Source organism: Somniosus microcephalus, chromosome 7 (assembly GCF_052327205.1).
Source record: "Somniosus microcephalus isolate GS21.2 chromosome 7, FLI_Smic_1.0, whole genome shotgun sequence".
Lineage (NCBI taxonomy): Eukaryota > Metazoa > Chordata > Chondrichthyes > Squaliformes > Somniosidae > Somniosus > Somniosus microcephalus.
In genome coordinates this window covers 32411902-32432648 of record NC_140993.1, presented here as the reverse complement: position 1 = coordinate 32432648, position 20747 = coordinate 32411902, and the positions used below count along the sequence as shown (strand labels likewise).

General features: G+C 44.4%; 1 protein-coding gene across 1 annotated transcript in view; it reads left to right on the top strand.

The window, feature by feature from the left end:
* The window catches only part of LOC147114593 (twisted gastrulation protein homolog 1-like), an 81007-nt gene extending 60614 nt beyond the window's left edge, over nt 1-20393 (top strand). The window contains exons 4-5 of the mRNA XM_085992372.1: nt 11672-11938; nt 19566-20393. Coding sequence (XP_085848498.1) covers nt 11672-11938; nt 19566-19747 — 449 coding nt within the window. The 3' untranslated portion in view covers nt 19748-20393. The remainder of the gene's footprint in view (nt 1-11671; nt 11939-19565) is intronic.
* Nucleotides 20394-20747: the final 354 nt, after the last annotated feature.

Genomic DNA, 20747 nt, shown 5'->3' with positions numbered 1-20747 from the left:
CTTCCAAGATGTTCTGCAGCCGCTCGGAGACATCCTTGACCCTTGCACCAGGGAGGCAACACACCATCCTGGAGTCTCGTTTGCGGTCGCAGAAATGCCTATCTATTCCCCTTACAATTGAATCCCCTATTACTATAGCTCTATCACTCTTTTTCCTCCCATTCTGTGCAGCAGAGCCACCCCTGGTGCCAGGAAGTTGGCTGCTGCTGCCTTCCTCTGATAAGCCATCCCCCCCAACAGTACTCAAAGTGGTGTATCTGTTGGAGAGGGGGATGGCCACAGGGGACCCCTGCACTACCTGCCTGCGCCTAGTACTCTGCCTGTTGGTCACCCATTCCCATTCTTCCTGTCCAACCTCTACCTGTGGTGTGTCCAACTCCCTAAACGTGCTATTCACGATGTCCCGAGCATCGTGAACGCTCCAGTATGCATCCAATCGCAGCTCCAGCGCCGCAATGCGGTCTGTCAGTAGCTGCAGCTGGGTGCACTTCCTGCACACGTAGTTGTCAGGGACACAGGAAGTGTCCCTGAATTCCCACATATCGCAGGAGGAGCAGATCACAGGGCCGGGCTGTCCTGCCATGACTTGCCCTTTAATTAATTGAGTTTAAATTAAATCAATCAATCCCACTAATTACACTACAGTTAAATAGTTTACCAACAGTCCCCGCTACACCAGAGAGACCTTAGAAACTATAAACCAGAGTTAAAGTTTAAAAAAGAGAGAAATACTCACCAAGCTGTGCTTTAAAATTCTAAATATAAGTAACACCTTTTTTCCCACCGGAGGAAGTAGCTCCTTAATGGCCACTTTTAAGAAAAAACTTTGATTTTATATAGTGCGTTTCATGACCTCCGACCTCCCAAAGCGCTTCACCACCAATAAAGTGCTTTTTAAGTGTAGTCACTGTTATAATGTAGGAAATGCGATAGCCAATTTGCACACAGCAATGAGATAAATGACCAGATAGTTTTTTGTTAGTAATTTTGGCCAGGACACTGGGGAGAACTCCCCTGCTCTTCAGCATAGTGCCATGTGATGTTCTGCATTCACCTGCGAGAGAAGACGGGGCCTAGGTTTAAATTCTCACCCGAAGGATGGCGCCTCTGACAGGGCAGCACTCCCTCAGTACTGCACTGAAATGTCAACCTTGAATATGTGCTCCAGTCTCTGGAGTGGGGTTTGAACCCATGACCTTGTGACTCAGAGGCGAAAGTGCTACCACTGAGCCACAGCTGACACCAAGAATGTCATTCAACTGCTGATTACAGTGCAAAGAGGAGCCACAAAGCTAATTCCTAGAGTTACAGGTCTGAGTAATGAGGAAATACTGTAGAAACATGGGCTTTTCCAGACTGGAAAGGAGGTGTCTGAGAGGTGATCTCGTACAAGATAGTAAATGGGAAGGAAAAGGTAAATACGGAATATTGAAGGGCACAGTTTCAAACTAGTGAAAAACTAAATTTAATACTAGTATCAGGAGGTAATTTACACAAAAAGTGATCAACACATTGAACCATCTCCTGGATAGAGGTAAAAACTCTGGAATCATTGAAGGAATATTTGGGGGGCTAAAGGGTACTTCTGGATGCATGAATTACGAGAGATGGAATGGCCTTTATCATCCATAATCACCTCATAACCCAGTCCGGTTCTTCGAAATTCTCAACAGGCTAATCCCAGAAGCATGCTCTTCCATATGATTTATGGATGTTGTAAACATGCAGTTTTCTCACGTCGCCTCTGATTCTTTTGCCAATCACCTTAAATCTGTGTCCTCTGGTTACCAACAGTTTCTCCTTATTTACTCTATCAAAGCCATCCATGATTTTGAACACCTCTATAAAATCTCCTCTTAACCTTCTCTGCTCTAAGAAAAACAACCCCAGCTTCTCCAGTCTCTCCGCATAACAGTTCCGCATCCCTGGTACAATTTGAGTACATTTCTTCTTGTACCCTCTCCAAGGCCTTGCCATCCTTCCTAAAGTGTGTTTCGCAGACTTGGACACAATACTCCAGCTGAGGCCGAATCAGTGCTTCATAAAGGTTTAGCATAACTGCCTTGCTTTTTTGCTTTCTTTATTAAAGCCAAGTGTGGTGTATGTAACCTGTTCCACCTTAAGAGAACTACCTTAAGAGATGTACTACTTTCTCTTGGCTGCTGTATACTGTAATACCGGTGGTGACCACACCGGTATATAAGTGTTGTGTAGGGATTTGCTGGGCAGTTCAGCCCTGACCTCCGAATAGTAAAGACCTGTTAAAAGTTATTCTTGTTGTCTGTGTCCAGTGATTGATCATACGCATAACTGGGACACACAGACTCGACAGTGGCGACGAGTCCGATCTTACCCTGCGGCAGTTTTACATCCAAGGCAGCTTCGTCCTCAGAACGGGCGTCGAGAAGAGGCATCCGCCCTCATCATCCTGCTGAGCACCATCGCACGGGAGGCATCGAGAACCCGGGTTAAAAAGAAAAAAAAATTCTGACCACGAAGCCCTCCATCAGCGACAGGCAGTGATCATCCCTTCTACCACGGTGGTGGGTAAGCCAATCAGCGACACGAGCAGAAAGTCGGCCGCGTTGGCTGTGGAGTAGGGGAGGGAAAACGGAGGAATAAGGGCGGAGAACTCGACCACGGCCAGTAAAAAGGGCCGGGCTGCAATCGAGGCCGAGAGGCGCAGCGACTGGGGCAGCTTAAGGCACGAGAGCCGCGGAGAACTCAAACGCAGCCAGTGTAAAGGACCGGGCTGCAAGCGGGGCTGCGAGGCAAAGCAGCGTCGGGGAATTGAGAACCACTGGGGAGGCGAGAACGGCAGCAGCAAGGCAATCGCCATTGCAGCCAGCGGGGGGAGAAGGCAAACGCGGGAATCCGCCATTGTAGTCGGCGGGGGAAGAAGACGAGCGCGGGAAAGACCGCCAAGCGCGGGAAGCCGCCATTTTAGTAGGTGGGGGAAGAAGACAAGCGCGGGAAGCTGCCATTTTGAAAAAAAAAAAATTTTAAACTTGCAAGGATGCCTAAACATGGGAACATTAATACCTTTGATAGCGATATCGAAGATTGGACCACATATGTAGAACGCATGGAAGTTTATTGTAAAGCAAATAAGGTACCAGATGATGAGAAAGCACTAACCTTATTAAGCTCAATGGGTGCGAAGACATACGGGCTATTGAAGCACCTTCTATCACCAGATAAACCGGCGGATCAGACTTTCGCGAATATTGTTACTGTCCTGAAAAATCATTTAAACCCCACGCCGCTGATGATAGCGGAACTATTTAAATTTTACAGAAGAACGCAGCTGAAAGACGAAAGCAACGCTGAATTTTTAATTGAACTGCGTAAGCTATCAAAGTACTGTCAGTTTGGAACAGGACTAGCAGATGCGCTGAGAGATAAATTTGTGTGTGGATTGTTAAAAGAAGGAACACAAAAGCGACTGCTTGAGGAGTCTTATAAAGCTGTCACTATTGCAGCATCGCACGAAGCCGCAGCGAGAGGCACGGCGGAAATGCAGCTACGGTCACCGGAACTCAGCACCAATCAAATGGTCTTTGGTACAGTAAAATGTTATCGTTCTGGAAAGACAACGCACGATCAGAACCAGTGCTGGTTCAAAAATCAGGAATGCAGAAAATGTGGCAGGCTTGGTCACATAGCTAAAGTATGCCAGTCAGGAAAGAAGACCAGCAGCAAAAAGTCACCGCAGGAAAAGTACAGAAAGGTACACAAGGTGACAGAGAACAGTTCGAACGAACAGAAGTCAGATTCAGACTCCAGCAGTAATGAACTGGGTAGTCTAAGAGTACACAATGTTGGTAAGGAAGCAGACCTCCAAACAATTTGGGTCACACTTCAGATAGCAGGAGTCCAAGTGAAGATGGAATTGGACACTGGATCGGCATTGACGGTCATGAATAAGCAAGATTACAAAAGGTTATTCCCACATATTCCCCTAAGGGATACGGAGATTGTATTGAAAACATACACGGGGCAAAGAGTATACCCCATCGGGAAGATAGAGGTAAAGATGGTCCACAAGGGCAAAGAAAGCCGAGGAATGGACTTATATGTGCTACCTGAGGGAGGTCCACCACTACTGGGACGGGAGTGGATTAGGAAAATAAATATGGACTGGCATTCCTTAAAAGCACTAACGGTAGATTCCGGTAAAAAAGATGTCAAACCTAAACGATTGTCCAGAATATTGGACGATGCTAAAGAGGTGTTCCAACAGGGACTGGGAACACTGAGAGGAATTACGGCAAATATCAAGGTTGAAGAACATGCAAACCCGAAATTTTTCAAAGCCAGACCGGTACCTTATGCGATACGACCTGCTGTAGAAGCTGAGCTGGAAGGGCTAGAACGTTCAGGAGTACTGTCTAAGGTAGACTGGAGTGAGTGGGCCACGCCCGTTGTTCCCGTCATGAAGCGTTCATCGAGCAACAAGCCGGGGGAACCGGGGAAGGTTCGCATCTGTGGAGATTTCAAGATCACTGTTAATCCGGTGCTTCACACGGTGCAGTATCCGCTTCCGCGGATTGAGGATATCTTCGCTTCGTTGTCTGGCGGGAAACACTTCACCAAGATAGACCTGGCGCAGGCGTACTTACAGATGGAAGTTGAGGAAGAGTCACGCCAGTATCTCACGATCAACACGCATAGAGGCTTGTACCGGTATAATAGACTGGGTTTTGGAGTGGCATCGGCTCCAGCAATTTGGCAGAGGGCCATGGAGCAGGTATTACAGGGAATTCCAGGCACACAATGTTACCTGGACGATATTCTGATTACAGGAGATGATGACGAGGAACACCTTGCAAATTTGGAACTGGTGCTCACCAGATTGAAAGAATATGGACTTCGAGTTAATCGCCAGAAATGTGAGTTCTTTCAGAAGCGGATCTCGTACTGTGGTCATGTCATTGACCAGGAGGGGCTTCATAAGTCTCCTGACAAGATCGAAGCTGTTGTGAAGGCTCCCGCTCCAGATAATGTATCCCAGTTGAGGTCGTTCCTAGGGTTGATTAACTATTACCATGAGTTTCTGCCAAATTTATCCACGGTGCTGCACCCGCTGAACGCTCTTTTGCAGAAGGGAGTACCATGGAAGCGGAGCGAGGACTGTAAGAGGGCCTTTCGCAAAAGCAAGGCATTGATCACCTCAGAGGAAGTGTTGGCTCACTTCAACCCAACGCTGCCTATTCGTTTGGCTTGTGATGCTTCTCCATATGGTATTGGGGCAGTACTCTCACACAAGTTGCCAAATGGCCTGGAGAGGCCAGTCGCGTTCGCATCCAGATCATTGACCTCCGCTGAGCGCAACTATGCTCAGATAGATAAGGAGGCTCTCAGCCTTGTGTGGGGAGTAAAGAAGTTTAATCATTACCTGCAGGGCCAAAAGTTTACGCTTCTGACAGACCACCAGCCGTTGGTATCCATTTTTAACCCTAAGAAGGGTGTTTCGGTGATGACAGCACAGAGACTCCAGAGATGGTCCCTTTTCCTAGGGGCGCATCAATATCAGATTGAATTCAAAGGTACAAAGCAGCATGGTAATGCTGATGGGCTGTCGCGCCTGCCACTACCTACAGAGGAGGAGGCACCGACGGTTGACCCTGTTGAGTTATTTCACTCGACCATCATCGAATGTTTACCAGTCACCAATGCAAGTATTGAAAGAGAAACCAGGAATGACCTGACACTGTCCCGGGTCTACGAAGTGACAGTGAAGGGATGGCCAGCACACGGTGATCCACTGTTACCGGCATTCTCAGCAAGACGAGAACAGCTGTCCGTCTGTCAAGGAACATTGATGTATGGAACAAGGGTGATTATTCCTCCTAAGTTAAGAGAGAGAGTTCTAAAGGAACTGCATGAAGGTCATCTGGGGGGAGTCAAGATGAAAAGCCTTGCTAGGGCTTATGTGTGGTGGCCGGGTATCGACCAACAGATAGAGGATCTGACGAAAAGCTGCTCAGGGTGCCAAAAAGTGCAAAATGCACCTCCGATTGCACCGCTGCATCCATGGGAATGGCCTTCAACCCCATGGCAACGTGTACATATTGACTTTGCTAGTCCATTCATGGACTCCATGTTTTTAATTGCGGTGGACGCACATTCTAAATGGCCAGAAGTGATTAAGATGACTACCACTACCTCGGAAAAGACGATCGCGGTGCTAAGAACGATATTTGCAAGAAATGGATTGCCAGAACAAATATGTTCAGACAACGGACCGCAGTTCGTGTCAGAAGAATTCCAGAAATTCATGAAGAAGAATGGGGTGAAACATTATACCTCTGCCCCATATCATCCGGCTACAAACGGGTTGGCCGAGAGATTTGTACAAACGTTCAAAAAAGCAGTAAAGGCCATGAGCGAAGATCAGATTCCACTACAACACAAGGTGGACAAATTCCTACTGGCATATCGAAACGCCACTCATGCAGTGACAAACCAAAGTCCTGCCATGATGTTCTATAACAGGAGGTTGCGGTCCAGGTTGGACTTGTTAAAACCAAATGTGCGGAGGGAAGTTGAAAACAAACAGTTCCAGCATATAAATAACAAGACCACTCGGAGTTTCGAAATAGGACAACCAGTGTTAGCCAGGGACTATAAAAATGAGAAATGGCAATCTGGAACAATTCGGGCCAGACAAGGACCCCTGATGTACACGGTAGATATTGGTGAAAATGTAATACGGCGTCATGCCGACCAACTGGTAGAATCGAGAACAAGGGTCGAACCCATGGTTACGGCAGAGACAACCGTGGAAGAAGTTAGTGAACCTGAAGCATCTACCTCAGAAGTGAATGTACCTGATGATGATGTCCAATCCATAAGAGACCAACTAGATGAGTCACCCCAGCAACGAGAATCAGAGACCCCTGAAAGGCATTATCCAACTCGAATCAGGAGGCCTCCTCAGAGACTGAATCTTTGAACTGTTTTGCATGAAGTTGTATATATATATATATATATATATATATATATGTTATTATGTTATGTTAAATGGGGATATAACTGTTAAGCTAAAAAGGGAGGATTGTGGTGTATGTAACCTGTTCCACCTTAAGAGAACTACCTTAAGAGATGTACTACTTTCTCTTGGCTGCTGTATACTGTAATACCGGTGGTGACCACACCGGTATATAAGTGTTGTGTAGGGATTTGCTGGGCAGTTCAGCCCTGACCTCCGAATAGTAAAGACCTGTTAAAAGTTATTCTTGTTGTCTGTGTCCAGTGATTGATCATACGCATAACTGGGGGACACAGACTCAACACCAAGGATCCCATATGCTTTTTTAACTGGCTTCTCGGTTTTGTCCTGCCATCTTCAAAGACTTGTGTACATACACCCCCAGGTCCCTCTGTTCCTGCAACCCCTTTAAAATTGTACCGGGGATCGGGAGTGCAGGCAAAAGAGCCCGGCACCCAAGAGAAGTGCCGGGCTCATGGAGCGCAGCCGGCACTCCGCGGCAGGGTGGGGTGGGTGTGTCAGGAGGCCGGAGACTGGAGCGGATGCAGGTGCTGGCAGGTGGCCAGCAACAAAAATGGCCGCCCGGCACCTCGCCTTTAAATAGCGCCGCCCTGGCCGCAGGTAGGCCCCCCCTTGACCCCGTCGGACATAGCATCTGGCGGTAAGTCAGGGGGTGCTACCAAAGATCGCGAGCAGGGCACTGCGCACGGCGATGACGTCATCGCCAGTGGCGCAGCGCTAACGGTTAGAGCCGCTGCTAACCTCCCGCTGAATTTCATAGGGCTCTAATGGGAGGCGCAAAGCAACTGAATTTTTCCCCCATTGACTCCAGAGAATGAGGGGACAAAATGGGAGAATATTGGCTGTGTGGGAAATGGGGTGGTTGGAAGGGAGAGTGAAGCGCGGGTGAGCAGAGGGGACTTGTCAAAGAATTTGGAACAGTTGCTTAGCTCCAGGTCAATTGCATCTTAATTTAATAATTTTATTCTGTGCCGTGCATAGTCCGTGTCACCTTGGATTGTTGTGTCCAGCTACTATTACGAACATCTAAAGTTGCTAAACCCCTTGAATAAAATAAAAGTTAACAAGTGCCTAAGGCAGCAACTTGCAAACTCCAGTATCCAATTCCCTTTGGCACTATTTGGCTTCCTACTGATTTCTGCAAAATGACTTTAACGAGCACAGAACGTGTCAAAATCAATTCACTCAAACTTATTAACAAAATGAGAAAAGCTGCTTTAGGAAACTACACAAGGCTACATATCTAGGTGGTTTGACATAATCTTCACCTTCTGAATCTATGTTGGCTACTGTTTATTAGGTTATTATTTGCACAGATACCAAGTTTACTCCTGATCCATTCCATCATTTTACACGGAATAGAAGTGAGACTAATGGGTCTGTAGTTGCTTGAGTATAGTTTACCACTTTTGTTTTGAATATGGGCACCTCATTGACCTGTTTCCAATTGGTATCGCCCCAGTGTCCAGTGCCACCCTCATAATGGTTGTCAATGCCTCCAAGATCTCTGCTCTAGTGTCTTGAGACCTCTGGGATAAATACCATCTGTCCCTATAATCTTCTAAAGTTCTCTCTATTCAGGAACCAGTCCTGTTAGATTGGAAAATTGCACATGTGACTCTGCTATTTAAGAAAGGTGAGAACGGAAAACAAGGGAATTATCGACCAGTTACCCTAACATCTGTTGTTGCTATAATTAAGGATAGAGTGACTGAACACCTTGAAAATTTTCAGCTGATCAGAGAGCCAGCATGGATTTGTAAAGGGTAGGTCATGCCTGATAAATCTGATTGCATTTTTTGAAGAGATGACTAAAGTAGTGACAAACAGGGGAATGTCTGGATGTTATTTATCTGGGCTTCGAAGAAGGCATTTGATAAAGTCCCTCATAAGAGGCTGTTAGCTAAAGTTGAAACTCATGGCAAATTATTGACTTGCTTAAGAAATTGGCTGAGTGGCAGGAGACTGAGGGTAGGGATAATGGACAGGTACTCAAATTGGCAGGATGTGATTTAGTGGTGTCCCACAGGGATCTGTGTTGGAACCTCAACTATTTGCAGTATTTATTAACGACTTAGATGATGAGATTGAGAACCACATGATGCAAAGATAGGCGGCATTGTAAGCAGTGTAGATGAAAGCATAGAATTACAAAGATATTAATAGATTAAGTGAATGGGCAAAACTGTGGCAAATGGATTTCAATGTAGGCAAATGCAATCCCATCCATTTTGGACTTAAACGGGATAGAACAGGGTACTTTCTAAATGGTGAAAAGCTAGAAACAGTGGAGGTCCAAAGAGACTTGGGGGGTCCATGTACATTCATGAACAGGTACAGAAAATAATCAAAAAGGCTAATAGAATGCTGGCCTTTATATCTAGAGGACTAGAACACACGGGGTTTGAAGTTATGCTGCAGCGATACAAAACCCTGGTTAGATCACAGCTGGAGTACTGTGAGCAGTTCTGGCACCTCACCGTAGGAGGAATATATTGGCCTTGGAGTGCAGTGTAGATTTATTAGAATGATACTTGGACTCCAGGGGTTAAATTACGAGGAGAGATTAGGGTTGTATTCCCTGGAATTTAGAAGGTTAAGGGGAGATTTGATCGAAGTTTTCAAGATATTAAAGTGAACTGATAGGGTAGATAGAGAGAAACTATTTCCGCTGGTTGGGGATTCTAGGACTAGGGGGCCTAGTCTGAAAATTAGAGCCAGACCTTTCAGGAATGAAGGTAGAAAACACTTTACATGCAAATGGTGGTAGAAGTTTGGAACTCTCTTCCGTAAACGGCAGTTGATGCTAGATCAATTGTTAATTTTAAATCTTAGATTGAGAGATTTTTGTTAACCAAAGGTATGAGCCAAAGGCGGGTATATGGAGCTAGATCACAGATCAGCCATGATCTCATTGAATGGCAGAACAGGTTCGAGGGGCTAAATGGCCTCCTCCTGTTCCTTTGGCGATTAATTTGTTTTGAGCCAGTTTAACTTCTGCTATGTTACTTTCTCTAGGCCTCTCTTTGCCCCTCTGATCAGTTTTTAATCATATTTTTGAATTTTCTTATACTCATCCCTTCCTTTTCTCCCTACAGGATTTGTAGAGGTCATTTTTCCTGCTAGTGTCGTTTTTAATTTGATAATCCATTGGATCACATTTGTTTAGTCTGAACATGTTGATTTTTTTGTGTGTTTTTGCCCTGTATGCAGAGCACAATAACTTTAAAGGTGTTTCACTTATCCTTTACTGCAGGGTTGTTGAACAATCCCTCCCCATTCTATTTACGTTAGTTGTTCATTGAATTTTAGATCATTCTGTCTTCGCTGTCCCCAGGGGTGCTCCGATTTCCATTTCTTTTACATTGTCTAATCATTAGGGAATATCTGGTCAAGCTCTTCTTGCTTCCTGGATTACATAAACTAGAGTTGTATAGGTTGCACTGAGTTGCAAAATATTTGTACATTTCATATGCCAGCTCTGATTCTAAAACCGTTGGGATTTCCGAGTTTATTGTTTAATGTCTCCCATTAAAATGGCTTTTGTGTTCTCTCATACCCTCCTTACTGACTGTTGTAGAGGAGTTTAATATCATTCAACAGAATCAGAATGAGTTAAGTGGATTACAATGCAGGTGAAATTCGACGTGGATGCATCTAGGGTGTTGGCATGTTGGTGCAGGGAATGCACACAATGGACGGGTGTCCATTGACCAAAGTGGAAACGAGACGCGCTCTGGGCTATCGGTTATTGATCGATTGAAAAGAGCCATATGAGGCTGAGTGGCTGAAAGGATTGCAAGCTCGCCTTCCTCCGATCTCGGTATGCACCGTCCTGCTTCAAATCCAGCGAAGGTACAGGATTGCCCAGAAGGCTGGGGCTAGACGTGGATGGGTGTGAGGGAAAGAGTGATTGTGTGTGTGAGAGAGAGAGAAAGATTGAGTGTGAGAGATTGAGTGTGTGTGAGAGAGAGAGTGACTGTCTGGAGGTAGCTTGAGGAATGGGGGGGCTGTGGGCATCACAAGAAGGAACTTCCGCCTCCTAGTAGCCCGCTCAGTAGGAGGGCTTTAGGTGGGGGAGTCTAGGAGAGGGGACATAATTTTAAAATCATAGCCCAGGCCATTCAGGAGTGAAGTTAGGAAACACTTCTTCATGCAAAGGGTGGTAGAAGTGTGGAAATCTCTCCTACAAGAAGCAACAGATGTGAGCTCCATTAATAATTTTTAACCTGCGATCAATAGATTTTTGCTAGCCAAGTGTGTTGAGGGATATGAAGCCAAGGGGAGTGGATCTCATTGAATGGCGGAACAGGCTCAGGGGGCTGAATGGCCTACTCCTGTGCTGTAGAATTAAAAACTAATCAAATACAGAGATGCATAGCACTGGCTTTTATTTAAGCCAAATTAGGTTTAGTTAAACTCTACATGAATAAGGCCATATTTGGAATATTATGGCCAACCTTGATTCTGAAGGACATTGATGTACTTGAACACTCGCTGTCTTGGCCCACAAATGAAGAATGGCTACCTGGTTGATGTACTGGAAGAATACTGATACCAGCGGAACTATTCTACATCATGAGTTAGCATCGTCAAGAAACGTGAAATCTAATAGAAAAGCAGTGTGATATTAATGTTTTTTTTAAAAATTCCTAGGAATGTGCAATCCCAGGAACTACAGCGATACACCACCGACATCGAAGAGTACAGTGGAGGAGCTTCATGAACCCATCCCATCGCTGTTCCGTGCTCTGACAGAAGGCGAAACTCACCTGCACTGGAACATTGTATCGTTCCCGGTCTCTGAAGAGCTCACCTACCATGAAAACCTGGTCTCGTTTTTGGAATCCCTTGATATGTCTCCACTCCAAAATGTCTCGCTGCCTGAAGACAGTCCCCATGTACAACTTGAGAGTGAGAAAGGTAAACGGGTTACCATTTGGTATTATTTTGTGTTGAGCTAAATTTTAAAAAATTATCATTCTCATGAGGTAAGCCCATTAACTGTTGCTGGGATTTCAGTAAAGCATAATGGCATTTTCTCTTAAGTCCAGTTGAACTGTGGAAAAATACCTGGTACAATTGTAAATGTTGTCCTTCCAAATTATATAGGAAATATTTTGAGCTGTATAATAAAGTTTGGTTACAGGTCTGTCTTTGGTGGGAGAAATTTGAGGTGGTTGAGTATCCTGCAGGTGTATTGGCAAACTTGTTTTCCATTCTGGTGCTGCGCTCTATCTCTCTATTGGCCTGTAGTGGTAAAAGAATATTAACAGGTGCAATGATGTTTAACTCTGTAGCAGGTAGGTAGTCTGCTAAATCCCTCTTCAAAAACACAGGCGTGAATTAAAAAATGATTCAGGGCTCTACATGACCCATTGCCTGGTTCAAGATAAGTAAGTATTTCTGAACAACCAGGTTCTGTCCAATTTTTATATGTATGGCTGACTCCAGCAAGTAGACAAATGATGTACCTACATTCCAAGCAATGGATGACTCCTTATGAGATGAATCATTATCTTCCCTGAAGAGGAGGAAAAAGAGGACTTGAGGAAGAGGGGAAAGGATCTGAAGGTTCCAGATAGTCAATGTCCAAGAATCAGAATAGAGCCAAAGTATAAAGCGGGGAGGTAGACATTGCACTTGCCTCCAGGGCTAACACTTAAAAAGTGGATAGGTCAATGAAAGACTGTGCTGTTTTTGGTCAGCCAGGTGGCTGTCGTGCGTAGAAACATATGGCCATGCTTAAGAATCTCTAAACCAAGCTACTGAGAAATGCACATAAGTAGAGTTTCTGTTCGCTTGATACAGAGTGGAACTTTTCTTCCCATAGGAACTAACCCCACTTACCTAAAACTTAGGTGCTGGTGGTTGCCAAGAATAGATGCTTAGGCATCCCTAGTTGTGCATAAGAGAATCGCTAGCCTTAAACCAAGTAAAACTGTGCAATTTACTAGCACATGACACAGATAAACCTCTTGCTTCTTGCCAAGCAGTGACCATCATACCCATGGTTTGCAGGGTTATCTGGAGATGAGTGGAAGAAGAAAGCTCAGCTCCCATGAATGAGCCATGGTGGCTGGTCAATTCATCAACAAGTAAATGGGGAAAATGGGATTCTGGAATGTGTATATATAGGGACATTTAAAACAAAAGGCGGTGATGATAAATCTGTACAAGATCCCAGGATAGGCACTAACATAAACTTGAGCTCATCCGAAACGCTTCTGCCCGTATTCCAACCTGCATCAATTCTCTTTCACCCATCACCCCTGTGCTGAGTGACCTACATTGGCTCCCAGCCCTCCAATGCCTCGAAATTAAAATTCTCATCCTCGTGTTCAAATCCCTCCATCCCCCTCCCTATGTCAGATGCCTCCTCCTGCCCGCCAAGAACTCTGCATTCCTCCAATTCTGGCCTCTTGCGCATCCACCATGCCCTTTACTCCACCATTGGTGGCTGTGCTTTCAGCCAGCTTGGCCCTAGGCTTTGGAATTCCCTCTAAACTTTTTCACCTCTCCTCCTTAAAACCTCCCTCTTTAACCAAGCTTTTAGTCACTTGCCCCAATATCTCTCTTTGGATCGGTGTCAATCTGTCTGGTTATGCTCCTGTGAAGCACCTTGGGACGTTTTCTTAAGTTAAAGGCGCTATATAAAAGCAAGTTGTTGTTGTTGAGTGGGACTTGGTGTGGGATAGGATACCGAGAGCTGGGTTTCAATCAAGTCTCGGCTTAGTGGGTGGAGGATGGAAGGCTGCCAGGAGGATATTGAAGAAGTCGAGTCTCGAGGTGATAAAAACCATGCGTAAAGGTTTTAGTGGGGGTGAGGTAGAGGTCTAGATGAGGAAGTAAGTACAATGTGGGATTTTAAAACTCGGCTCTGGGACGAACAAAGTGCCTAGTTAAGAACATAAGAAATAGGGGCAGGAGTAGGCCGTACAGCCCTTTGAGTCTGCTCCGCCATTCAATAAGATCATGGCTGATCTTCTAACACCACTCCACCTTCCCGCACTTTCCCCATATCCCTTGATTCTCTTAGTATCTAAAAATCTATCGATCTCTGTCTTGAATATGCTCAACGACTGAGCATCCATGGCTCTCTGGGGTAGAGAATTCCAAAAGATTCACAACCTCCTGAGTGAAAAAATTTCTCCTCATCTCAGTCCAAAATGGCCGACCCTTTATTCTGAGACTGTGACCCCAAGTTTTAGACTCGCCAGCCAGGGGGGAAACATCCTCCCTGCGTCTACTCTGTCAAACCCTGTAAGAATGTTATATGTTTCAATGAGATCATCTCTCGTTCTTCCAAACTCTAGGGAATGTAGTTTTACATGGTCTAGTTCAGCCTGCGCAGGTGGCCAGATAGGGGAATAGAGTTGGCGTTAGAGGAATGGAGTTTTATGCTTCAGTCTTCCCAGTGCTCATTTGGAGGAGACCTTTATCCATCAATGACTTAATGTTGCTCAGGCATAGTGACGGCACAGAGGGCGTCATTGAATGGTGTATCGGATTACCAGTTTAAGAATGTGCAGCCACTTTAAAATACGCATGATCTATTTTTCTTCTTTTTGTATAGTCCTATTTTTTGGACCTTTTGGTTCATTGGCATAAGTCACTCTTCATTAGTTAGCAATGATGTAAGTATTTATAATGAACATTTGTGGTTGATTCTGCGACCTCAACTTGGGCTGGTGTAAATTTTCTTCTTGCACGACTTGCAATTTTAGTTCTTCGCAAGGAGCTACAATCTCGATAAATATTAGAGGCAACAACACATCTTTCTGTCTCAAAAAAGCAGATCTTCTAACAGAAGCCTAAAGTTTGCAATGGAATTCCAGTGTGGTCAGTGTTCCTGGTATGTGCTGTGGAGTGGAATAGTTGGACCGTATCTGCACTACATAACTTCCCTCACGGGCAATTAAGATCTCAGTTTGGAGAGGCCCTGAGTGTGAGGGGGAAAAAAAAATAGGAAAATTAGATGACAACTTAGTTAAGTCTTGTATTCCTTCTAATGTCCAAGTCAATTCTCAATTGAAAATCCTCTTGGAACATGTTGCCTCTGCCGGCACTTAATCAGGAAATGCTGTAAGCGTGATAAAACCTCAGGAGGCTAAAGAAAACCATTGTCGAGTGGAGGTGGAAAATACATAAAACAAAAGCATTTGGAGAACCCACTATATTCTAATGCATCAATATAACTATACCAGCTGCAAAAAATATTCAGTGTTACGTAAGCACCATTTTATTTTTTATTTGTTCTTGGGATGTGGGCGTTGCTGGCAAGGCCAGCATTTATTGCCCATCCCTAATTGCTCTCGAGAAGGTGGTGGTGAGCTGCCTTCTTGAACCGCTGCAGTCCGTGTGGCGAAGGTACTCCCGCAGTGCTGTTAGGGAGGGAGTTCCAGGATTTTGACGGAACAGTGATATATTTCCAAGTCCGGATTCTGAACGGTGTTCTCCTGCACCCTAGGGTGCTTTTACATTTGGTGTTTCTGTAGTTTCGGATATAACAAAGTCCACGCATTTGACTTGCTTAAAATGTCGCCCGTCGTGACGGCAGGACCAAGGACCCACGTTTTCACGGGCAGCCAGAGATTGAATGTCCTATGAGCTGAGCAACAGTATCAGTAAATATATAAGCATCAGTGGGTACAGGAAACTTTGCGATATCCGGCACCGACGGGACCGAGCTGCTGCCGATCTATCAAAACTTCTGGATAGACCAGCGCTAATGTTGAAGGATACGGAGGTTTTCATCTCTGTATCTGACAACAAACACTGTTGCTTAGCAACAGCTTGTAAACACTCGGCCTGTACCTTGGAAGCGTCTCTGAAGCTGTTGCTAAGCTACAGAGATGCTTTCCAGAGCCTGACTGTTTTAAAAAAAAAAATGCTAGGAGAAGGAAAAAAAACCTAACCAAAACGGCTGCTGATTTCTGCCGTTAGATCGAGGTTTCCGGACATACAACCTCCGGATAAACCAAAGTTTCCTGTAGATTGTTTCAGTTTATAATCTCATTTTGCTGTTAGTAATTGAAACCATGGTTGTAACAGCGCTGTTTTCTGTAACAGCCTGTTCTCCTGAAGGATGATTCCCTGTTGCTTAATTACAGTGTATGGCTCAAGCAAGAACTGTTTTGTTTAATATGTTAAGTGTTATGGGGGGGAGGTGGGAGGGTGGAATAGTACTTCAGTAAGATTTTTGTAATGAAAAATTTAAATCTCTACGCAGCAGGAAAATAGCATAATGCATTGGTGCTTATGTTATGGACGAGTTAATTATGCTTGCATTATTAACTAGATGATCGTACATAAAAGGGCTAAAATAAGCTTGCTTTTGAATCAACATAAAATAAAGGCATCTAGTGATTTACTGGAAGAGGAGAAAAGCATTTTACAGGATGCAAGATTTGCATATTATCATCAAATGTCTCAAAGCACTTCACACACAATGAATTACTTTTGAAGTGCAGTGACTCTTATATAGGCAGTGTAGTCTAACAACTTAGAATATCAACTGCCATTTATTTTTTATTTATTTTGAGTGTCAGCTGTGGCTCAGTGGGTAGCACCCTCGCCTCTGAGTCAGAAGGTTGTGGGTTCAAGTCCCACTCCAGAGACTTGAGCACAAAAATCTAAGCTGACACTCCAGTGCAGTGCTGAGGGAGTGCTGCACTGTCGGAGGTGTGGACTTTCAGATGAGACGTTAAACCGAGGCCCCGTCTGCTTTCCAAGGTGGATGTAAACGATCCCATGGCCACTATTTAAAAGAAGAGATGGGGAGTTATCCCCGGTATCCTGGTCAATATTTATCTCTCCATCATCAACAACTACTTGTATTTATATAGCGCCTTTAACGTAGTAAAACATCCCAAGGCGCTGCACGGGAGTATTTTAAGACACAAAATTTGACACCGATCCACATAAAGATAAATTAGTGCAGGTGACCAAAAGCTTGGTCAAAGAGGTAGGTTTTAAGGAGGGTTTTAAAGGAGGAAAGAGAGGTAGCGAGGCGGAGAGATTTAGGCAGGAAATTCCAGCGCTTAGGGCCTAGTTAGCTGAAGGCACGGCCGCCAAAGGTTGAGCGATTTTATAATCGGATCCTCAAGCAACATCACAAAAACAGATTATCTGGTCATTATCATTTTGCTGTTTGTGGGAGCTTGCTGTGCGCAATTGGCTGCCGCGTTTCCTACATTACAACAGTGACTACATTTCAAAAGTATTTCCCAAAGTGCTTTACAGCCAATGAAGTCCTGAGGTCGGGAAAGGCGCTATATAAATGCAAGTCTTTTTTTTCTTTTAAAGCTTGTGCCTTGATAACTATTTTATGTCGGGGCTGTTCAAAATGCAGCCGATGGGCCATGTGACCACGAGCCGTGACATTCTGGCCATCAAAGCCTGGGTGACTCGGCTCTGTTTGCACTTGTATTTTTATTTGATTTATCTTGGTTGAATTTCATTAGCCCAGAAGTTTGGAAAGGGCGGTTCTTAGTGCTGGTAGCTCATTGGCAGGTGAATCCTAAATCTGAATGCCAAGATTTATTCATATCGCAACTTTAGATGCATGTAAATTAACATGAATGTTGACTTAAGCTTTAAATGTGGCCCCCGAGAAACCACGGTATGCGCTTGTGTCGCACATGAAGAAATGCCAGGACTACCCTGCCCTCGGCTGATTGTAGTGCAGGAATGTTGTGTTGTCAAAGGTTGCTGTCCTTTGGGTGAGGTCCCAGTTATACATTCATGTGGCACTATTCGAAGGAAAGGAATTGTCAAGGCCAACACTCAACCAATACCACCAGAAACCAATTAACTGATCACTCAGGTCAACGTGGTGTGTAAAATAGTTGTCACGTTTTGTTAACATAGCACCATAATAAAATCATAGTTATTGCAATGAAACCTTGGATCACAGCCTGCAATTTTTTTGCTGCTCTAACTCCGGGGGTGGTCACTTTTTTTTTTTAAAAAGGGCAGATCAGATTAAGTTTCAAGTTTTGCCTGGGTTTCTTTTGAGAACAGAATTTTTTTTTGGATCAAAAGGTAGGTGTAATAAAATTTACAACAGAACTATATGGTCGTGGTGCATTGGGAATGAAATGCCAGTTTTATTTTTTCATGTAGTGTCGTTAATACTTTGTATCGAGTGCTGCAGACTTGTAAGATCTTATAGATCTCTGAGCTCTTGGACAAGACACCAATAGGCAGCAGCCAGTAAGTTTGAGCAATAGATCAAGATTTATTAAGCATACAGCGTAATATACTTAATATTAGGCGATAGTTTAACGAGTAGCTCGCAGTCCTAGGTCTCTGGAACCTCTCGGACACAGATGATGTCGTCTTAAGTCTGTTCCTTTGTCCTCGCAGTACGTCTGTGTGAAACTGTTCTTTAGGTATCGAGGTTTTAAACCTTTTCTTATCAAAAGTTGGTTTGGCCAGTGTCCATATATGGTCTTTAACAAAATCACCTTTTTTAATTGGTTCTAATGGTCAAAATACCATTGTCACTCAGACTAAGGTAGCATCCCGTCTTTCCAGTATTTTTCCACCAACTTTGCCATGTTCAGTGTTACCTTGTTTATAGTTTTGTTAAGCGAATTCTAAGTTCTATACAGCATTATAATATGTTATTTAATGATTTAACCTTCACTCGCCGTCTGTGGCTGTTTGTTATCAAAACTTAGACTGTGCAACTACATTTTGAACAAGTTTTCTAGTTACCCAGGAGTAATTATGGGTAATATTATTTGGTCAATGGCTACACTTGAAGTTATACATACATGATTCTCATCTACTAAATATCTTTAAATATCAGCCTTTCGTACAGACTTGATCCCTGGTCTCTGATTGGTTAGCTGATCTTAGCCTGGCACCCCTGTGACCGAGCTGCTTCAGTTGGTCTCGGTACATTGGGTAAGGGTGGGACCGACCACCCCCCACATGCTGGTGTGTGTATGTGAACATTGGCTGAGAAGAGGATTAATATCAGCTGTGATGTGGCTGAATATCCTGCCACTACCGACTGTCCGGGGCAGGCGGGGCGGGGTGGGGGGGCGGGGGGTGTAGAGACTGGGCCTGGAGACTGTGTCTTCATGGACGAGGGGTCGGAAGCCAAAGTCTCGAGTAGTGAGGACGGCAGGGAAAGAAAACCTTTTAACAGCTTGGCCTCGGTGGGAGGCTTCACCCCCTCCACATCTGCTCCATCGCCAAGACCGCCTATTTCCACCTCCGTAACACCACCCGACTCCGGCCCTGCCTCCGCTCGTCCTTTAAGACGCTGCTTTAAAACCTACCTCTAACCAAGCTTTGGGTCGTCTGCCCTAATATGTGGCTCAAAGTCAAATTTTGTTTGATAACGCTCCTGTGAAGTGCCTTCGGACGTTTTACTAGGCGCTATATAAATGCAAGTTGTTGTGGCTCGGTGTAAAATTTTGTCTGATAACACTCCCGTGGAGCGCCTTAGGCTGTTTTGCCTCGTTAAAGGCACTATATAAAATGCATGTTAATGTTTTAAGATTTTTAAAGACATTTTTAATTTTAATTACAGAACCTCACTGCACAGTGGTCTACTTTGATGACTGCATGTCTATCCATCAGTGTAAAAATTCCTGCGAGTCCATGGGAGCCTCAAAATACAGATGGTTTCACAATGCCTGCTGCGAATGTATAGGCCCAGACTGTATTGATTATGGCAACAAAGTGGTCAAATGTATGAACTGCACCTTTTGAAGACGAGAACCGCAAAGACGTGAAGGTACAGGAAACTTTGTGCTATCCGGCACCGACGGGACCGAGCTGTTGCCGTTCCCTCAAAACTGCCGGACACACCAGCGTTAATGTTGAAGCATACGGAGCTCTCCGTATCTGGCAGCAAACACTGTTGCTTAGCAACAGTTTCTAAACAGTCGGCCGTACCTTGGAAGCGCCTCTGTCGCTTAGCAACAGCTTCAGAGAGACTTTACAGAGCCTGACTGTTTGAAAAAAAAAGCCACGAGAAGAAAAAAAAACTAACAAAACGGCTCCTGGTTTTTGCCGGTGGCTCGAGCTTGCCGGACATTTAGCCTCCGGATAACACAAAGTTTCCTGTAGCGTGCATCAGCCGTAGAGCTAAAGATGGTGATCTTGTTAAGCGAGGTTTTTTATTTTGTTTTTGCTGTTTTTTAAAAATTTTTGTTCAATTTCTGCACTTCATGCTTAAGAATGTATACATAAATCATGGAAGCTGATGTGAAATTTGAAACTGCAGATTGTTTTTTTTTTAATGGTGTAATTTACTGCTGATGTTTGTAATTTAAAAAAAAACACATTCTTTTAAAATTGTCCTGACCTATGTAGATATTCAGAATAAACCAGTTGTAGCTTTTCTGTCTTTCAATTGATGATGTATTGTCCCTTATGCATTATGCCTGCTACTCGAACATCATTTTGCGATGAATAATCTGATCTTCTATTGTGACTAGGGAGGTGTAGTAGGTGGGCTTCTTAGGCAGTCCCTCGGAACTGAGGTAGGTGGTATTTTTCTATCGAGCTTATATGTATTTTGATGCACAACAGTTAAAGCTTTGTGTACAGATTTTAACTATAATTTTTCCAGGCGAGCACTTTCAATCGGAAAGTCTATCTCCGGTGTCAGCCGTGGCTCAGTGGGCAGCACCCTCGCCTCTGAGTCAGAAGGTTGTGGGTTCACAGTCCCACTCCAGAGACTTGAGCACATAAAGCTAGGCTTTCA